Source organism: Oncorhynchus gorbuscha, linkage group LG22 (genome assembly GCF_021184085.1).
Source record: "Oncorhynchus gorbuscha isolate QuinsamMale2020 ecotype Even-year linkage group LG22, OgorEven_v1.0, whole genome shotgun sequence".
In the NCBI taxonomy this organism is placed as follows: Eukaryota; Metazoa; Chordata; class Actinopteri; order Salmoniformes; family Salmonidae; genus Oncorhynchus; species Oncorhynchus gorbuscha.
In genome coordinates, this window is record NC_060194.1 from 31243065 (window position 1) to 31261211 (window position 18147).

General features: G+C 45.0%; 1 protein-coding gene across 1 annotated transcript; it reads right to left on the minus strand.

The window, feature by feature from the left end:
- Positions 1–953: 953 nt before the first annotated feature.
- Positions 954–10212, minus strand: si:ch211-188c16.1 (uncharacterized protein LOC562677 homolog). Its single transcript, XM_046320772.1, has 19 exons — positions 9976–10212; positions 8586–9609; positions 8249–8446; positions 7577–8066; positions 7298–7401; positions 7093–7118; positions 6956–6996; positions 5206–5338; positions 4684–4843; positions 4300–4420; positions 4048–4082; positions 3684–3747; positions 2522–2556; positions 2208–2271; positions 1990–2088; positions 1878–1891; positions 1708–1738; positions 1519–1591; positions 954–1400 (listed from the first exon to the last, which is right to left on the minus strand). The coding sequence occupies exons 1-18, from the start codon at positions 9982–9984 to the stop codon at positions 1522–1524; spliced, it is 2718 nt and encodes a 905-aa protein (XP_046176728.1). The 5' UTR covers positions 9985–10212; the 3' UTR covers positions 954–1400; positions 1519–1521.
- Between the last annotated feature and the right edge of the window lie 7935 nt (positions 10213–18147).

An 18147-nucleotide genomic window follows, 5' to 3' on the forward strand; every position in this document is an offset into this window, starting at 1 on the left:
GCTGCTAAGTGTGTGACTGAGTGAGTTGGCTCGACCCTCCCTCACGCATCTTTGGTTGACAGGAACAGGTGAGGCTGTTAGTCTGAGCAGACAGAACGAATGTGCATTTGAGCATTTAGGGCTATTTTCTTTATTTTTTCATTCATTATATTAATTTAAATCTTTTGATTATTCATATCTTAATGTTTTTTTAAATATATAGATTCGGCTCTTCTGGTATGGAGTCGGCTCTTCGCGAACGACCCATCACTAACAGCCGGCAACTACCCCAGCCCGGTCAGAAACTCTGGCCAGTGTCTAACAAACCAGGGTTTCTTCTCTTTATAATCTTCAACTGGCTGAAAGCAGCTGCCTTGAACTATCATCTTTAAATTCAGTACATCCATTGTTACCATTACATGGATCGGATACATTGTGAGAAGTGAAGTCACTCTGTTGATTTTAATAGTTTTATCGGTCAGTTTCTGCAACAGGGTAGCGTGCCCTCTTCTGACAAAAAGTGTTACTCTGTTAGAATACATGACCATTTATTTGATGCTTTACATAAAGGTGATACATTGGACATCATAATCAGATATTTTGAACAAACAGACCAAAACATGTGTGAAGAGCCAAAAAAATGATGATACATAATCTTGACCAAGGCATTGTACCCAAAACAATGCACCATTTCACCATTGTGTTATGGAAAGTGCAGACTTGAGTACCTACTTCATCGTTTCCCATTCAGTAGTGCCAAAATGATCAATGAACAGAAATAAGTGAATTACTTAGTGTTCATAGTCAAAGGCAACAAGAACAAAAACAATTGTATAACAGTACACATGCAATGGATAAAGCATTAAGCAGCCACACAACTATCAAAACAAATGTGATCGAGAGAAATAAAGGCATCAGGTCAAACATACTTCACTAATAATAATAATAATAATAATAATAATAATAATAATAAACACCACCCCCTTGGGAAAAACCCTAGAGGCTACTTGATATTCAGGGCCCAGTTTTCAAAAGTTATCGGATTTCAGCAATTGGATATGATTAAAGGCATATCAATAGAATGGACATCCCCATTCAAATATAATACAGACAGTTCTATTAATTTTATTTTTCTATGCTTTTAATCCTACAGATCTGAGATGTGACAATGGTTTATCGAGCTAGTTTTATACATCTATAATGACTGTGGTTCATCTGGATCTAAACGGTAGATCTAGAGTCCATAGATCTAGAACGACAGTGGTTCATCTGGAGTTCATGGTATGTTCTTCGGGCCCAAGGCAGAGTGATATGTGTGGGGTTGGTCAGCTGGCTGCCTGCATCAGTAACGGTCAGGTTACTCAGCCAATCATGGGAGAAGAAACTGTTGTGCTCCCTTTTAGTTCTCTCAGTCAGTGAAGCTAGAGAGCAGAGAAAGAGTTTGTTAATGCTCAGAATTTAGGACCAGTGCAGTTTTTCCTGGCCATAATGATCTGACCAGGGAAAACCCCTGTGCCATTAGTGTTAGTCTGTACTGACCTGTCACAGGAAATCTGCATATAGAACTGGAGGGGGAAGTAGTTCAAAATCTGCAAAAACCACTTCCTGGTCTCTGCCATAGAAAACAGGTACATACATTTTGGTCCAAGCGAGACTACTACCTCAAGGCCTATTAAGACCAATGAGGATAATGCATGAAATATACACACACACACAATCTTCACTTACGAGTATGGAGGCTCCACAACACATAGGAAGCCTGCAGATGGACATAAACAAAGTCCCACAAACATTGGCTGGAGTAAGAGTTTACTTTTCAAACTCACCACAATCAATGACAGTGACATGCGAGGCGATAGCAAACCCAGCCATAGAGAAGTCAGTATCCAGCTACTTACTTGGCGCTTCAGCACTTCAGAAGACAAAGCAAAAGAGTTTTCAAATTAGAATAATGGAATAGAAAGATGGCAGTGAGGATTTGTAATGCAATTTGTAAATACTGTACTGTACTTTGTAGGGGTTGGCACTCGGTCTTCTGCTGTGTCACTGATGCCAGATTTGTTGTTCTGAAAGAAGATGGCTAACTTCTGAAGAGCCTCATGTCTGGTTCTGAAGACAGAAACCGTTAACTACTAAGTTAGGGAACTTTGTGATACATTGTGGTAGAAAAGGCTGCATAAATAACATTAGAATTTGGCATCACAGTAAAGACAAAAGTAGAGCCTTACTTTGTGTGGCGGTCCTCTATGCTGCCATCACTAAGGGTGTGGTGGGCACTAGCATGGCTGCAGACTGCCAGTGAGAGGGGACAGGAGAGAGAGGGATGAAAAGATGGTGAAGGGGGTAGTAGAAATGGGGGGAGAGGGTCATTTTATGGTGGTCTTTGAAGGAGTCTTTGAAGGCGTGATTGAAATGGTCTGCCATAAGTATATGGGCAGTAGAATGAAGACCTGAGGTACACACTCTAATCCAGACGTCTGAAACAAAAATTGAATCTATAACTTCAAAGATATGGATATATACCATATAAAATCCTACTCACGCATATCAGGCATTGAGACAGTCCGATTGTGAACGCTAAAGAATACATAAGAAAACAGATTAAATATATCAGTCCTTCGCTCAGCTTTTCCTAGAAAAACAAACAAATTATTTAATTTATATACACAGTACATTGGAGTCTTCAAAAGTTTTTCATCAATTATCTATACAAAAATTCTGTGGAGATAACATGGTTGAGCCGAATCAAACGTGAACTGTAAAGCAGCGATTTAACTGGTGGGGTCACAGGAGTTTTTTCCCCCTATCCCAAATGTTGTGGTATCCAATTGGTAGTTACAGTCTTGTCCCAGGCAAAGGTTGAGAGCCGTGCATCCTCCGAAACAAACCAGCCAAGCCGCACTGCTTCTTGACAACGCCTGCTTAACCCCGAAGCCAGCCACACCAATGTGTCGGAGTAAACACTAATTGCTAATGTGCGATGGGACAGGAACATCCTTGCCGGCCAAACCCTCCCCTAACACGGACGATGCTGGGCAAACTGTGCGCCGCCCCATGGGTCTTCCAGTCGCGGCCGGCTGTGACAGAGCCTGGACTGGAACCAGGATCTCTAGTGGTACAGCTAACACTACGATGCAGTGCCTTAGACCACTGAGCCACTCGGCAGGCCCTACAGCAGTTATTTTAGTGTGTGAATTTTGGGGGGGATGAATAAAATACTCGCCTGAATTTAAAATGACAAAGACCAGGTAAAGTCATTTAAATCTCTGAGAAAGGTTTCTTCAAATCACAGTATTTTCAATATCACAGTATTTTCAATATACAAGTTATTAGCAGCACTATTTAGTGGATTTGGTTGATTTTGTAGTCAAACAAGTGAGCTTACTAACATTTTTTACAAGAATATGGGCAAAATGGAATTATTGACAATGAAAAAAAGGTGGAAATGTTCTTATCTGGCCATTTAATTGCTACATTGAATGCCATATTTGTAGTCAATTGTTTTCCAGATTGGATTTTGACAAAAATGTTGTGTACGCACACACACACACACACACACACACACACACACACACACACACACACACACACACACAAAACCAATGAAGAACCACTGCTGTTAAGCACTTGACAATTAAAAAAAGGGCTTTACAAATACAAATGGCATTGCTTGACTGCTTCCCAAACAGTGTAGAAAGTCTCACCGGTTCTCCATGTAGGGGGACAGGGTATCTTCGTCTAATGTCCACTCCTCATCGTCATCTGTGACTGAGAGAGAAAGCATGATAGGCTACAAAACCCACCATAGCCAATGGGAAGGGCTTTGGCACAACACCACACTGCAGGCCTGCTGCCTAAAATGCATGGAATTCCTTTACTATCATAAAGCCAACTGATAAAAATACTCTGGGTTATATCAATCAGGTGTGCTTCTGCAGAACTCCAAGCCTCTGTAGATGTAGGCAGATTTTTCAACGTGCCTCAGACGATACTTTATCAATGTGTCAGTTGATTATCAATCATGCATTTTACACAGAACTGGCTGTAAGCATGTTGAAGATGACTTACAGCTGCTGTGTAGCATGGGATGATGATTAGATGATCTGTAAAATATAATGGGGACAGAATAGGAAGGGCACGGAACCAAAGGGAGTGAGTAAATAAAATATACAAATACCCTGATTATGGCAACATGCTTAAATTTTCATTTTGCATTCCTTTTTTTATTCCTAAGAACAGTGAATATTTCTCTGTACAACAAAATATGTTTGGAATTGCTGTATAGTACTGAACAATAGACTGTTGCATTCTGTTGTGTACCTGCTCCCCATGCTGATGGTATCTCCCTCTGTGCCTCCTCGGCCTGCAGCCTGAGCCTTCTTCCCGAGCTCCAGCATCTCTTTGATATTCAGCTCCACATTCATTACAGAGATATAGCCATCTGGAAAAGTCAACAATCAAACAGGGAAAAAACACTCCGCAACAGAGCAGTGAAGAACTGAAGCCTGATAATAACTTGGGCCACAGTTTAGCCAGAGTTTTTACTGACCTGTGACATATTCAAAAAGCATCTACTCTGATGACCTTAAGGGAAAAACTAATCCTAATGTTATATCAGCATTCCCTCATTTTTGTATTCTTCTTAAAAAAAAAATGCCCCCCCCAAGGCCATTAAACACAATAATACAACATTGACAAACTCACATTTGTGGTTGGCGTCACGAGCCAGCCATTTTCCTTTGGGGCAGTTGGTGGTTCGGATGATGCTAACCGTGTCACCACTCTTCACTGGCAGGTCATTCTTACGCACTTTACTGGCCACTGTCACCCTGGCATGGTACATCGCCTCCTCCTGGCCTGTCACCTGAACACAGACATTACACAGTAACCACAGCCATAGTTTGGCAAACTTTGTTTGGTGTGGAGTGTTTTGGGAATGTTAATGGGTGCCATATTGGATCCAAAAGTTCAAATTTCACAATTGAGTTGTTGGAATGCAAATTTGAATGCTATTATCCTGGAACATTTTAGGTCAACATGGTAGATAGCAGCTTGTTGAAATATTGGTTTGTCAACATGTTGATCTATGGGAAAATAAAGCTGGACCCTCAAAATACCAAAACAAGACTGACCTATGAGCCTGATACCCATGACACAGCAACTTTTAAACTGATAGCTAGTAAGATCATTTCTCATTAAGGCTACATGTGACAAGCTCAGAATTACTTTGAATTTTTTCTTCATTTCATTCTCCTTTTTCTCCCTCTCCTTTTGTTCTTTCTTCTCCTTCTCGAGGCGATGCTTCTCCCTCTTCTTCTGATCTTTGTCCTCGTGGTTCTCAGGGCTCACTTTTTCCTTACTGAGAACAACAATATAATTATTCTATTAACATGAATCTAACTGACAACATGCTATGAAGTGGAACCAAATATTAGAGGTATTGATGAATCCCTTTAATTGAAGCAACAGTGAGACATGAGATGACAAACACACCTGTGCACATGATGTACAGTCCTTCAGATGCATTTGGACAGTGAAGCCAACATTTTAATGTGGCTCTATACTTTCAGATGAAGTTTCCTATGAGGCGACAGTACAGCATGTCACCTTTTATTTGAGAGTGTTTTCATACATCGGTTTTACCATTTCGAAATTAAAGCACTTTATGTATCTAGTTCCCCCATTTGAAGGTGTCATAAGTATTTGTACAAATTCACTTATATGGTGTTAAAGTAGTCAAAAGGTTTAATGTTTGGACCAATATTACATCAAGTTTGTGACTACAAACTCATTGATGCATTTTCAGTTTGTGTTGGTTGCGTTATATTTTGCCCAATAGGAACTGAACAGCGATGACCAACAACTTTCTTTACAAGTGAGTAGATGGGATGATTCTAAACACTCCTGAATTAAGAAAAATCATGAATAATGTCTGATGTGTGAGAAGGTTACAACAAATCATGCTAACCTCTAACCATTACCAATAATGGGGAGGGGAGTTTAGGACTTTATGGGCGTTATGATCTTTGTGCCTCCATAACCTTTTCACAACTTACTCATGATCCTCCATCTTTTTTAAAATATATTTCACCTTTATTTAACCAGGTAAGCTAGTTGAGAACACCTTTATTTAACCAGGTAAGCTAGTTGACAACACCTTTATTTAACCAGGTAAGCTAGTTGAGAACAAGTTCTCATTTACAACTGCGACCTGACCAAGATAAAGCAAAGCAGTGCGACAGAAACAACAGAGTTACATGGAATAAACAAGGGTACAGTCAGTAACACAATAGAACAAAAGAAAGTCTATATACAGTGTGTGCAAATGGCATGAGGTGTGGCAATAAATAGGCCATAGTAGCAAAGTAATTACAATATAGCAGATTAACACTGGAGTGATAGATGAGCAGATGATGGTGTGTAAGTAGTGATACTGGTGTGCAAAAGAGCAGCAAAGTAAATAAAAACAATATGGGGATGAGGTAGGTAGATTGGGTGGGCTATTTACAGATGGACTATGTACAGCTGCAGCGATCGGTTAGCTGCAGCATTTAAAACATGTGTATGTTTTAAATGCTGGAGTATAGAGCCCCCCCCCCCCCCCAAAAAAAGTTGCTTCACTGTCCAAATACATATGGAGGGAATGTACACCAGGGGTCAGCAACAGGCCCGCTAGTGATTTGGCAAAAATCAACCCACTAGCGATTTGACCCCCAAAGTTAAGTAAACTCACAAAAAAAAAGAATATATATATTTTTTTTAAATCACCAGGAATTCAGCTAAAATTATTGTGCAGGAAATTTGTTCCCAAGTATACCCACAAATAAAAAGAGATGCGTCATTGTGTATCAATGTAACTAAGGTATGAAATTGGTATTTTCAAATACAATCTCTTTTTGGGCTTACTTATGGTTAATTTGCCTGTGCAACAACTACAATATCTGAATAATTGGGCCATCGTTTAGAGCCGACATACCATGGATTCCGGGGCCATATGTGCATTCGAGGCTCCTCCTTCTTCAGATACACAGAAGACAAAGAAACATTTTTTATACACAACAGCACCAACCATTCAGTTACCGAAACAAACTCTGCAGTAAAATTGTCACTTACCACTGGATGGGGGTCCCCATAAGGATCTAGAAGAGAATTTGAAAAACATAACGTTTGGAACAAATCATAAACACACCCTCTTTGAATTAGAGTAGGCTTTGACAAAAGGTAAATAGCTCATAAAAAAAAATGGCTAAATGTTATAGATACTAGTATAATGATATGGGCTCTCAATTAAATAAATTAAACATATGTAGTGTCTTACTCTTTGGTGGGCCTTTACGTTTGTGTGAGTTTTGACTGACAGTGTTCTCAACAACTTCATACACATTATCACAGGTTTCATAATAGTTCTCCTGTTGACAGACACTAGAAGAGAGGACATTTCAGAGGTTAGATGTAAAGAGGAGTAACGGACTTCCCAGAGCTAAACTTAAGTTCACTACACCAAATACTCAGGAGTTTCTGTCCCCACACAATCCCTGGTGAGACACTTCAGCAGACTATAGTATTTAGCAAAAATAAGAGTTTTCAAGCAGTTTACCTCAACGTCAGTCCTGAATGAGGAAATTCAACCGAAGCGGAGTCATGGTCAGTGTCCTCTGTGAATGAGGGTTCAACAGGCACCATTTCAGCAGATAGCTCAGAAACAACTTGAGGTTTTAGAACTGAAGCTGGAAACTCCCGTGTTTGAGCCAGGAACTCTGAAATAACTAGATCATGATGACTGCTGAGGGTCAGGGCTCGTTGGTCAAAGCTGGGAATTTTTGGAGGCTCACAAGATGGTAACTCGCATTCAGGGGATAGAAAATCTGGAACCCCCAAGTCTAGATCTACTGGATATTCAGGGGTTCCAAATTCTGTAGCTTCTAGTTCTAGAGCTGCAAGGTCAAATGCATTGCCTTCTGCAGTTTCCAGTTCTGAATTCAACTCAAAGTCAGGAAACTCTGGAACAACCAGTTCAGGATTAGCAATGGATGGAGGCTCAGAGTGTGGATCCTCACATGTCTCAGGTTCAACCGCTGAAGTCAACTCTGCAAGCAAAACAACAAAACAGACATTTGACTTGAGCTCAATGAACAGCACACATCAAATGATCTTTGAAGTAAATTGCATTACATCAACATACATTCTTTAAGTTTAAAGTGAAAAATCTGAGTCAGTGTCACTTACAGTGGAATTGACCACAACTGGTCGAAAATAGAAGTGAAAGTACCTCTGTGATGTTCTGTGGTTGGCTGGTAACATCTGAGATCTACCCTTGGAGGTCTTGGAGGTTTCATCGGCAAAGGTCCCAGAGAACCCCGGTCAGGTAGAAGTTTCCTGGCTGGATGAGGGGGACGTCCATCAGATTTTACAAGCAGAAGCTCTGCTCTATCCCGGCCAAACTGTTTCTCTGATGCAGTCTCTAGTCCTAAGAAAATGAAGAGAGCAATTGTATCTCAACTATGCAATCATACCTCATTAACTCTTAACACTATTGTAGCAGAACATGAGAATGACCATACAAAATGACCACATCACAAAATTGTTCTGAATCTGAGATGACTTACTGCGGGAAGAGTCATTCATCTTGAACGGCAGAGCTGAAACACAAGGGAGGTACGGGAGACAGACAGGCAAAGGGGCTGGAAGGTCATGTTCTGGGGCATGACTCTCATAATCTGCAGAGGGCAGATGAACTCCCTTGTCCATGGTAGAGCTATGGTCTGAGAGATGGACCCCATTGGAACGCAGGCTCTTGGGCCGGGCGTACACCAACAGGTGCTTAGGTGAGAACCGTTTCTTGCCTTTCTCCAACGTGCTGAAGAACTGGGTCGCACTAACCATAGAGGATAAGTCTTCACCTGGGCCTTCTAACGGAGTGGTGATGGTGATGTCTGGGCTGGAGGTTGGGCACTCTGTGCTAGAATGTTCCATCTGGAGTGACAGCCTATCTTCAGTCTTATTCCTGTCCATCACAAGCCCCTCTACTGGAGCTCCTGAATGTCTGTTGGTGGTCAAACCAGCATACGCAGGCTCGTCTGCAGGTTCGCCACCAACCTTGGAGACTTTGGTTGACTTGAAGGGGTGGTGGAGCAGCATACCCTTTTTCTTGCATTTTGTTGGAGGCGGGACCTCCTTATGAGGTGGCAAATGGGTTTTCTGCTCCTTCAAAGGCAGGCCAGGCAGTACGAGAGGCAGGTGGCGGTCTTTGAAGGACTTCTTGGCTGTCGCTGTGCCGTCCCTTCCACCATTGTGGAGACGGTTCTGGTGTGGTGGTGTTGGTGGTTTTGGTGGGATGGCCTGCAGTACAAGTGCAGGGAAGGAGACAGGCCATTTGCCCCCAGACACCCTGGTCCCATCCCTGAAGATGACCCTGGGGATGACAGGTTTGTTCTCCACAGCCGAGTGGATGGGGCTCATCAGGGCTCCATCCTGGGGATGACAGGTTTGTTCCTGCTCCCCAGGAACAGTGGATGGGAGCCGTCTGGGCTTCTCAGCAATGGCAGGTCGGTGTTGGTCCCGGGCTTGAGCCTGGGCTCTGGCTTCCTCCTGAAACTTGGCCCTCAGAGCTTTGACATTGATTGGTCCCTCCTAGGATCAATGAGATCACTCTAGTGATTAGTTAACAACGCTTAAAAACAGGCTACAATTGTTTGAAAGTAATAATCGTTTCTACCTCAGCATATAACAGTGTGTGCATTCAACTAATTATATGGATAACACAAGGATAATTATTATGAGGCACCAGTTGTTCACGGATGGTACAACAGAGAACATGTACAACTCAGTTGTTTCATAGTATACTAAAATACTGTTTGTTGTGCAGACAGAAAACCAACTGCAATCAGTTTCAGATAAATCGCGAGTTGACCTTGCAAAGAGCAAAGATTACCAACACCCAACAGATATGCAAACAGATCAATAGGGGCAGCAATAGATCATCTCGAATTTCATTACCTGTTCCATTGTTCCTCGTTACTTTCATCAACTGTCAATCCAAATGTAGTTATTTTACGCAATTGGACACGTTCCAGTTCACTGTCTCATTATGTCGACGTAGCCGCCAAAAATAGAACGCATTCTCTGATACACTGATTTCTGAACTCTCTGAAGTTGCAAACAAATAGAGAGATACCGCAATAAACCTGCGCAGATGTGCGCATGACCTTATTGAATGCTGTCACGTGTGCACGCGAAGAAAGTGTAATTTTCTTGAAACGTAGATTTTATCAGATTTTAGTGTTCTATAAGGACCTGTGTTTTAATTAGTCGCAATGATATCTAGTGTATTGATTGTAGGATAAATGTCAATTGTATGGTATTGTAGTTATATTATAGGCTAAATACAAGGTTTAGTGCCATTGGAACAATCTGCCTCGACAGAAGTCTGGGCCTTTATAGCCAAAGCTTGGAAGTATGGGAACTGCATACTTGGGAGTGTGTCAGAAAGTGTGCGTTGCAAAACAAGTGGGTAGATCAACAGCGGGTTGACTCGTAACCCGCAGTCCCAGCGGGGAGGGTGGGTTTAGGGTTATGAAATATTGTGTGGATAAAGTTCGGGTTGAATAAAGATAAACAATACCTCCAGAAATGTATTATTCTTGTGCAATTTCCATCTATTCGTTTTTTATTACATTATTTTAGGCTATGTGGCATTAGGGCCAAACTATACCGTGCCAAATAGCCAACACGCTTATCGCCAAATGCTTTTGGGAACGGGCAGAACAAGTTTACTTGCGAAATGTCGAGTTGAAAAAAAAGAGAAGGGAGGGCCAGAAAAGTAATGTTTTGGAAAGATTTGGTGTAAAAGGATGATAGATAGCAGTGCAGGTTGTTATAGTCTACGTGATGGTTGTGAGGCACTATACAATTTCGAGTCATCTAACGGACCTTCAAATAGACCTATGCCACGTCAAGGGAACTGTAGGCTAATTTTCGGACGGGTTAAATAGAAACTGAAATCTGGACACTGTAAGTCTATAACCTCTCACATGGCCTTAATATTACCTCCTGTAGAAATAAACATTTCTTGCAGCAGGATAAAATGATACACCAAATGTTTTACTTGGGAACAAGAGTGGAGAAATATGATTTCTTTCTTTCAGCAACTTGAGAGAATGCAAATGCTCACGTCTGTCTGTAGAGGTGCTATCTTTATCTGAGTAATAAAAGCTGATAGTAGCCTATTTCAACCGCCGAGTTATTTCAACCACATAAAATATGCATGCATCCAAGCGGAACTGAGATCTTATCAAAAACACGATTTTTGGTCGTTTTCACAGGTTTGTATTTTCTTACAACTGGTAAAACTGATATCATTTGGACATTTTGCACATAAATTATTTCTGTTTGTTGTTTGTTTTGTTATTGCATTTTCTCCTAAATGTCATTTTTTTTGTTGCCCCTAAACCTCTTTGCACCGCGAAAGAAGCAGAGATGACAGCGACCACTTTATCAATGTCAACTAGATCGAATCATTCATTTGTATCGATGTATGACATTATTCTGGTTAGCAATGACTTATTAAGTATTTTAGTGCAACATATTGTCACATCCTGTTCTGTTTCACCTGTACTTGTCTCCACCCCCATCCAGGTGTCGCCCATCTTCCCCATTATCCTCTGTGTATTAATACCTGTGTTTTCTGTCTGTGCCAGTTTGTCTTGTTTGCCAAGTCAACCAGCATTTGTCTACTAGCTCCTGGTTTTCCCCAGTCTCTGTTTTTCTCGTCCTCCTGGGTCTGACCTTTGCCTGTCCTGACTGTTCTTGCCCGCCTGACCATTTTGCTTGCCCCTGACCTCAAACCTGCCTCCAATGTGTCGTTATCGTACGAACTGGCCATGACAGACCCAGCAGACTTGGACCAGCTCCGTCACGCTGTCTCCCTGCAGGGAGCTACCATTGAGAAACAGGAGGAGCTACTTCAGAACCTGATGGAGGGGTTCCAATCTCTGGCGGAACGCCACGTCCAGGGGTTCAAGGCATTAACGGAGCAATTCCGTGAATTATCTCGCAGACAGCATTCCACATCTGAGACCTCCCAGCCACTAAGTAACTTCCCTACTAGTGGTGGGTTTGTTCCGCCTACCCCTGCTCTCCGAGAACCCCGCCTACCTCCTCCGGAGCGATATTCTGGCGATCCTGGAACCTGCCTGGCATTTCTTTCCCAGTGCTCCCTCATATTTGAGCTTCAGCCATATTCATTCCCTTTGGATTGATCGAAGATGGCATATCTCATCATGCTAATGTCCGGAAGGGCGCTCTCCTGGGGTTTGGGAACAACAATCCGCCGTTTGCCATAACTTGGAAGATTTCATGGCGGAGGTGAGGAAGGTATTCGATTCTCCGGTGCTCGGGAGAGAGGCCGCCCAAAAACTACTGAAGGTACATCAGAGCTCCCGTAGTGTGACAGACTACACAGTATATGTTCGCACATTGGCTGCCGAGAGTGCCTGGAATTCGGAGGCTCTGTTCGATACCTTCTTTCACGGACTGCCCGAGGAAATAGAGGACGAGCTCGCAGCTCAGGAGTTACCATTGGACCTCATCGCCCTCACGATTAGGATTGATGGATGTCTTGTCATGCAGGTGAAAGAGGACCCAAAAGCGACTTAACAGAAACAGAGTTTATTAAAGTCCAAAACGGAATAACAGAAATCCTCTAGACTTGTAGAGGGGAAACAACTGGAGAAGCGGCCACAGACTGCAGGTCGCTTCGGGTAGGCGCAGGCCGTAGTCGACAGAGACACCTGCTCACACGCAGCATCTGAAGAAGGCAAAAAACACGACAGGACAGGGCGATACACAATCACGGCAAAAACACGACAGGACAGGGCGAAACGCAATCACAGCATGGTGAATACAATACAAGGAACCGACGGGACAGGAACGGAACACAAAGGAATAAATAGGGACTCTAATCAGGGGAAAGGATCGGGAACAGGTGTGGGAAGACTAAATGATGATTAGGGGAATAGGAACAGCTGGGAGCAGGAACGGAACGATAGAGAGAAGAGAGAGCGAGAAAGTGAGAGAGGGAGGGGAGAGAGAGGGATAGCCAAATAAGACCAGCAGAGGGAAACGAATAGCATGGGGAGCACAGGGACAAGACATGATAATAAATGACAAACATGACAGTACCCCCACTCACCGAGCGCCTCCTGGCGCACTCGAGGAGAATCCTGGCGGCAACGGAGGAAATCATCGATGAGTGAACGGTCCAGCACGTCCCGAGACGGAACCCAACTCCTCTCCTCAGGACCGTAACCCTCCCAATCCACTAGGTATTGGTGACCCCGTCCCCGAGAACGCATGTCCATGATCTTATGTACCTTGTAAATAGGTGCGCTCTCGACAAGGACGGGGAGGGGGGGAGGGAAGACGAACGGGGGTGCGAAGAAAGGGCTTAACACAGGAGACATGGAAGACAGGATGGACGCGACGAAGATGTCGCGGAAGAAGCAGTCGCACAGCGACAGGATTGACGACCTGGGAGACACGGAACGGACCAATGAACCGCGGAGTCAACTTACGAGAAGCTGTCGTAAGAGGAAGGTTGCGAGTGGAAAGCCACACTCTCTGGCCGCAACAATACCTTGGACTCTTAATCCTGCGTTTATTGGCGGCTCTCACCGTCTGTGCCCTGTAACGGCAAAGTGCAGACCTCACCCTCCTCCAGGTGCGCTCACAACGTTGGACAAACGCTTGAGCGGAGGGAACGCTGGACTCGGCAAGCTGGGATGAGAACAGAGGAGGCTGGTAACCCAGACTACTCTGAAACGGAGATAACCCGGTAGCAGACGAAGGAAGCGAATTGTGAGCGTATTCTGCCCAGGGAGCTGTTCTGCAGGGTTTCTGAAAGAAAGGCTGCGTAGTATGCGACCAATCGTCTGATTGGCCCTCTCTGCTTGACCGTTAGACTGGGGATGAAACCCGGAAGAGAGACTGACGGACGCACCAATCAAACGACAGAACTCCCTCCAAAACTGTGACGTGAATTGCGGACCTCTGTCTGAAACGGCGTCTAACGGGAGGCCATGAATTCTGAATACATTCTCAATAATGATTTGTGCCGTCTCCTTAGCGGAAGGAAGTTTAGCGAGGGGAATGAAATGTGCCGCCTTAGAGAACCTATCGACAACCGTCAGAATCACAGTCTTCCCCGCAGACAAAGGCAGACCGGTAATGAAGTCTAAGGCAATGTGAGACCATGGTCGAGAAGGAATGGGGAGCGGTCTGAGACGACCGGCAGGAGGAGAGTTACCCGACTTAGTCTGCGCGCAGTCCGAACAAGCAGCCACGAAACGGCGCGTGTCACGCTCCTGAGTCGGCCACCAAAGCGCTGGCATAGACGCAAGAGTGCCTCGAACACCGGGATGACCAGCTAACTTGGCAGAGTGAGCCCACTGAAGAACAGCCAGACGAGTGTTACTAGGACAAGCGCGCGGCGACGCAGTGTGCGTGAGTGCTTGCTTAACCTGTCTTTCATTCCCCAGACTGTTAACCCGACAACACGCCCATAAGGAAGAATCCCTCGGGATCAGTGCCACAGAAGAACTAAACAGACGGGATAAGGCATCAGGCTTGGTGTTCTTGCTACCCGGACGGTAAGAAATCACAAACTCGAAACGAGCGAAAAACAACGCCCAACGAGCTTGACGGGCATTAAGTCGTTTGGCAGAACGGATGTACTCAAGGTTCTTATGGTCTGTCCAAACGACAAAGGAACGGTTCCAACCACTGTCGCCATTCGCCTAGGGCTAAGCGGATGGCGAGCAGGTTACCCACATCATAGTTGCGCTCAGATGGCGACAGGCGTTAAGCGCAAGGATGAACCTTATTCAGACTGGAAGCTGGGATAGGATGGCTCCCCGCCTACCTCTGAAGCGTCAACCTCGACAATGAATTGTCTAGTGACGTCAGGAGTAACGAGGATAGGAGCGGACGTAAAACGTTCTTTTAGAAGATCAAAAGCTCCCTGGGCGGAACCGGACCACTTAAAACACGTCTTGACAGAAGTAAGAGCTGTGAGAGGGGCAGCAACTTGACCGAAATTACGAATGCTTGCCGATAGAAATTAGCGAAACCTAAAAAGCGCTGCAACTCGACACGTGACCTTGGAACGGGCCAATCACTGACAGCTTGGACCTTAGCGGAATCCATCTGAATGCCTTCAGCGGAAATTAACGGAGGAGACATGAAAAGAGCACTTCTCAGCCTTTACGTAGAGACAGTTCTCTAAAAGGCGCTGTAGAACACGTCGACGTGCTGAACATGAATCTCGAGTGACGGAGAAAAAATCAGGATATCGTCAAGATAGACAAAAACAAAAATGTTCAGCATGTCTCTCAGAACATCATTAACTAATGCCTGAAAAACAGCTGGCGCATTGGCGAGACCGAACGGCAGAACCCGGTACTCAAAATGCCCTAACGGAGTGTTAAACGCCGTTTTCCACTGTCCCCCTTGATGCGCACGAGATGGTAAGCGTTACGAAGGTCCAACTTAGTAAAGCACCTGGCTCCCTGCAGAATCTCGAAGGCTGATGACATAAGGGGAAGCGGATAACGATTCTTAACCGTTATGTCATTCAGCCTCGATAATCCACGCAGGGGCGCAGAGTACCGTCCTTCTTTTTAACAAAAAGAACCCCCCCCGGCCGGAGAAGAAGAAGGCACTATGGTACCGGCGTCAAGAGACACAGACAAATAATCCTCGAGAGCCTTACGTTCGGGAGCCGAGCAGAGAGTATAGTCTACCTCGAGGAGGAGTGGTCCCCGGAAGGAGATCAATACTACAATCATACGACCGGTGAGGAGGAAGGGAGTTGGCTCGGGACCGACTGAAGACCGTGCGCAGATCATGATATTCCTCCGGCACTCCTGTCAAATCGCCAGGTTCCTCCTGAGAAGTAGGGACAGAAGAAATGGGAGGGATGGCAGACATTAAACACTTCACATGACAAGAAACGTTCCAGGATAGGATAGAATTACTAGACCAATTAATAGAAGGATTATGACATACAAGCCAGGGATGACCCAAAACAACAGGTGTAAACGGTGAACGGAAAATCAAAAAGAAATAGTCTCACTGTGGTTACCAGATACTGTGAGAGTTAAAGGTAGTGTCTCAAATTTGATACTGGGAAGATGACTACCATCTAAGGCAAACATGGGCGTAGGCCTGTCTAACGGTCTGAAAGGAATGTTATGTCTCCGAGCCCATGCTTCGTCCATGAAACAACCCTCAGCCCCAGAGTCAATCAAAGCACTGCATGTAGCACCCGAACCGGTCCAGCGTAGATGGACCGACATAGTAGTACAAGATCTAGATGAAGGGACCTGAGTAGTAGCGCTCACCAGTAGCCCTCCGCTTACTGATGGGCTCTGGCCTCTTACTGGACATGAATTAACAAAATGTCCAGCAACTCCGCAATAGAGGCACAGGCGGTTGGTGATCCTCCGTTCCCTCTCCTTATTCGAGATGCGAATCCCTCCCAGCTGCATGGGCTCAGTCTCAAAGCCAGAGGAGGGAGATGGTTGCGATGCGGAGCAGGGAAACACCGTTGATGCGAGCTCTCTTCCACGAGCCCGGTGACGAAGATCTACCCGTCGTTCTATGCGGATGGCGAGAGCAATCAAAGAGTCCACATCTGAAGGAACCTCCCGGGAGAGAATCTCATCCTTAACCACTGCGTGGAGTCCCTCCAGAAAACGAGCGAGCAGCGCCGGCTCGTTCCACTCACTAGAGGCAGCAAGAGTGCGAAACTCAATGGAATAATCCGTTATGGACCGTTCACCTTGGCATAAGGAAGCCAGGGCCCTAGAAGCCTCCTCACCAAAAACTGAACGGTCAAAAACCCGAATCATCTCCTCTTTAAAGTTCTGGAATTTGTTAGAGCAATCAGCCCTTGCCTCCCAGATAGCTGTGCCCCATTCTCGAGCCCGGCCAGTAAGGAGTGAAATGACGTAAGCAACCCGAGCTCTCTCTCTAGAGTATGTGTGGGGTTGGAGAGAGAACACAATCTCACACTGCGTGAGAAAGGAGCGGCACTCAGTGGGCTGCCCGGAGTAGCAAGGTGGGTTATTAACCCTAGGTTCTGGAGGCTCGGCAGGCCAGGAAGTAACAGGTGGCACGAGACGTAGACTCTGGAACTGTCCAGAGAGGTCGGAAACCTGAGCGGCCAGGTTCTCCACGGCATGGCGAGCAGCGGACAATTCCTGCTCGTGTCTGCCGAGCATGGCTCCTTGGATCTCGACGGCAGTGTAACGAGCGTCTGAAGTCGCTGGGTCCATTCCTGGTCGGTTCCTTCTGTCATGCAGGTGAAAGAGGACCCAAAAGCGACTTAACAGAAACAGAGTTTATTAAAGTCCAAAACGGAATAACAGAAATCCTCTAGACTTGTAGAGGGGAAACAACTGGAGAAGCGGCCACAGACTGCAGGTCGCTTCGGGTAGGCGCAGGCCGTAGTCGACAGAGACACCTGCTCACACGCAGCATCTGAAGAAGGCAAAAAACACGACAGGACAGGGCGATACACAATCACGGCAAAAACACGACAGGACAGGGCGAAACGCAATCACAGCATGGTGAATACAATACAAGGAACCGACGGGACAGGAACGGAACACAAAGGAATAAATAGGGACTCTAATCAGGGGAAAGGATCGGGAACAGGTGTGGGAAGACTAAATGATGATTAGGGGAATAGGAACAGCTGGGAGCAGGAACGGAACGATAGAGAGAAGAGAGAGCGAGAAAGTGAGAGAGGGAGGGGGAGAGAGAGGGATAGAAGGAGGGAAAGAACCAAATAAGACCAGCAGAGGGAAACGAATAGCATGGGGAGCACAGGGACAAGACATGATAATAAATGACAAACATGACATGTCTACGAGAATGCAAGTGTGAGAGGAGGTCAGGTCTCGAGAACATTCGTCCATCCGCTGCTGCTTGCTCACCTCAGAAGGAATCAAGGAATCCAGAAATGCCCTAAAGTGTGCATTTCCGAGAAGCGCCAAAGCCACCCGAGTTCCCTCGAAACACCGGCGACGGATGAGTCGGTTACTCCTGAGCCTATGCAACTGGGCAGAGCTAAATTGTCACCTAGGGAATGTTCTCACAGTGTGAGCT

Coding starts and splice junctions, on each gene's coding strand:
- si:ch211-188c16.1 (XM_046320772.1), bottom strand. Junction 8,447..8,585: donor GATGAATGACTCTTCCCGCA/GTAAGTCATCTC, acceptor TCATTTTCTTAG/GACTAGAGACTGCATCAGAG. Junction 7,402..7,576: donor CATTCAGGACTGACGTTGAG/GTAAACTGCTTG, acceptor CCTCTCTTCTAG/TGTCTGTCAACAGGAGAACT.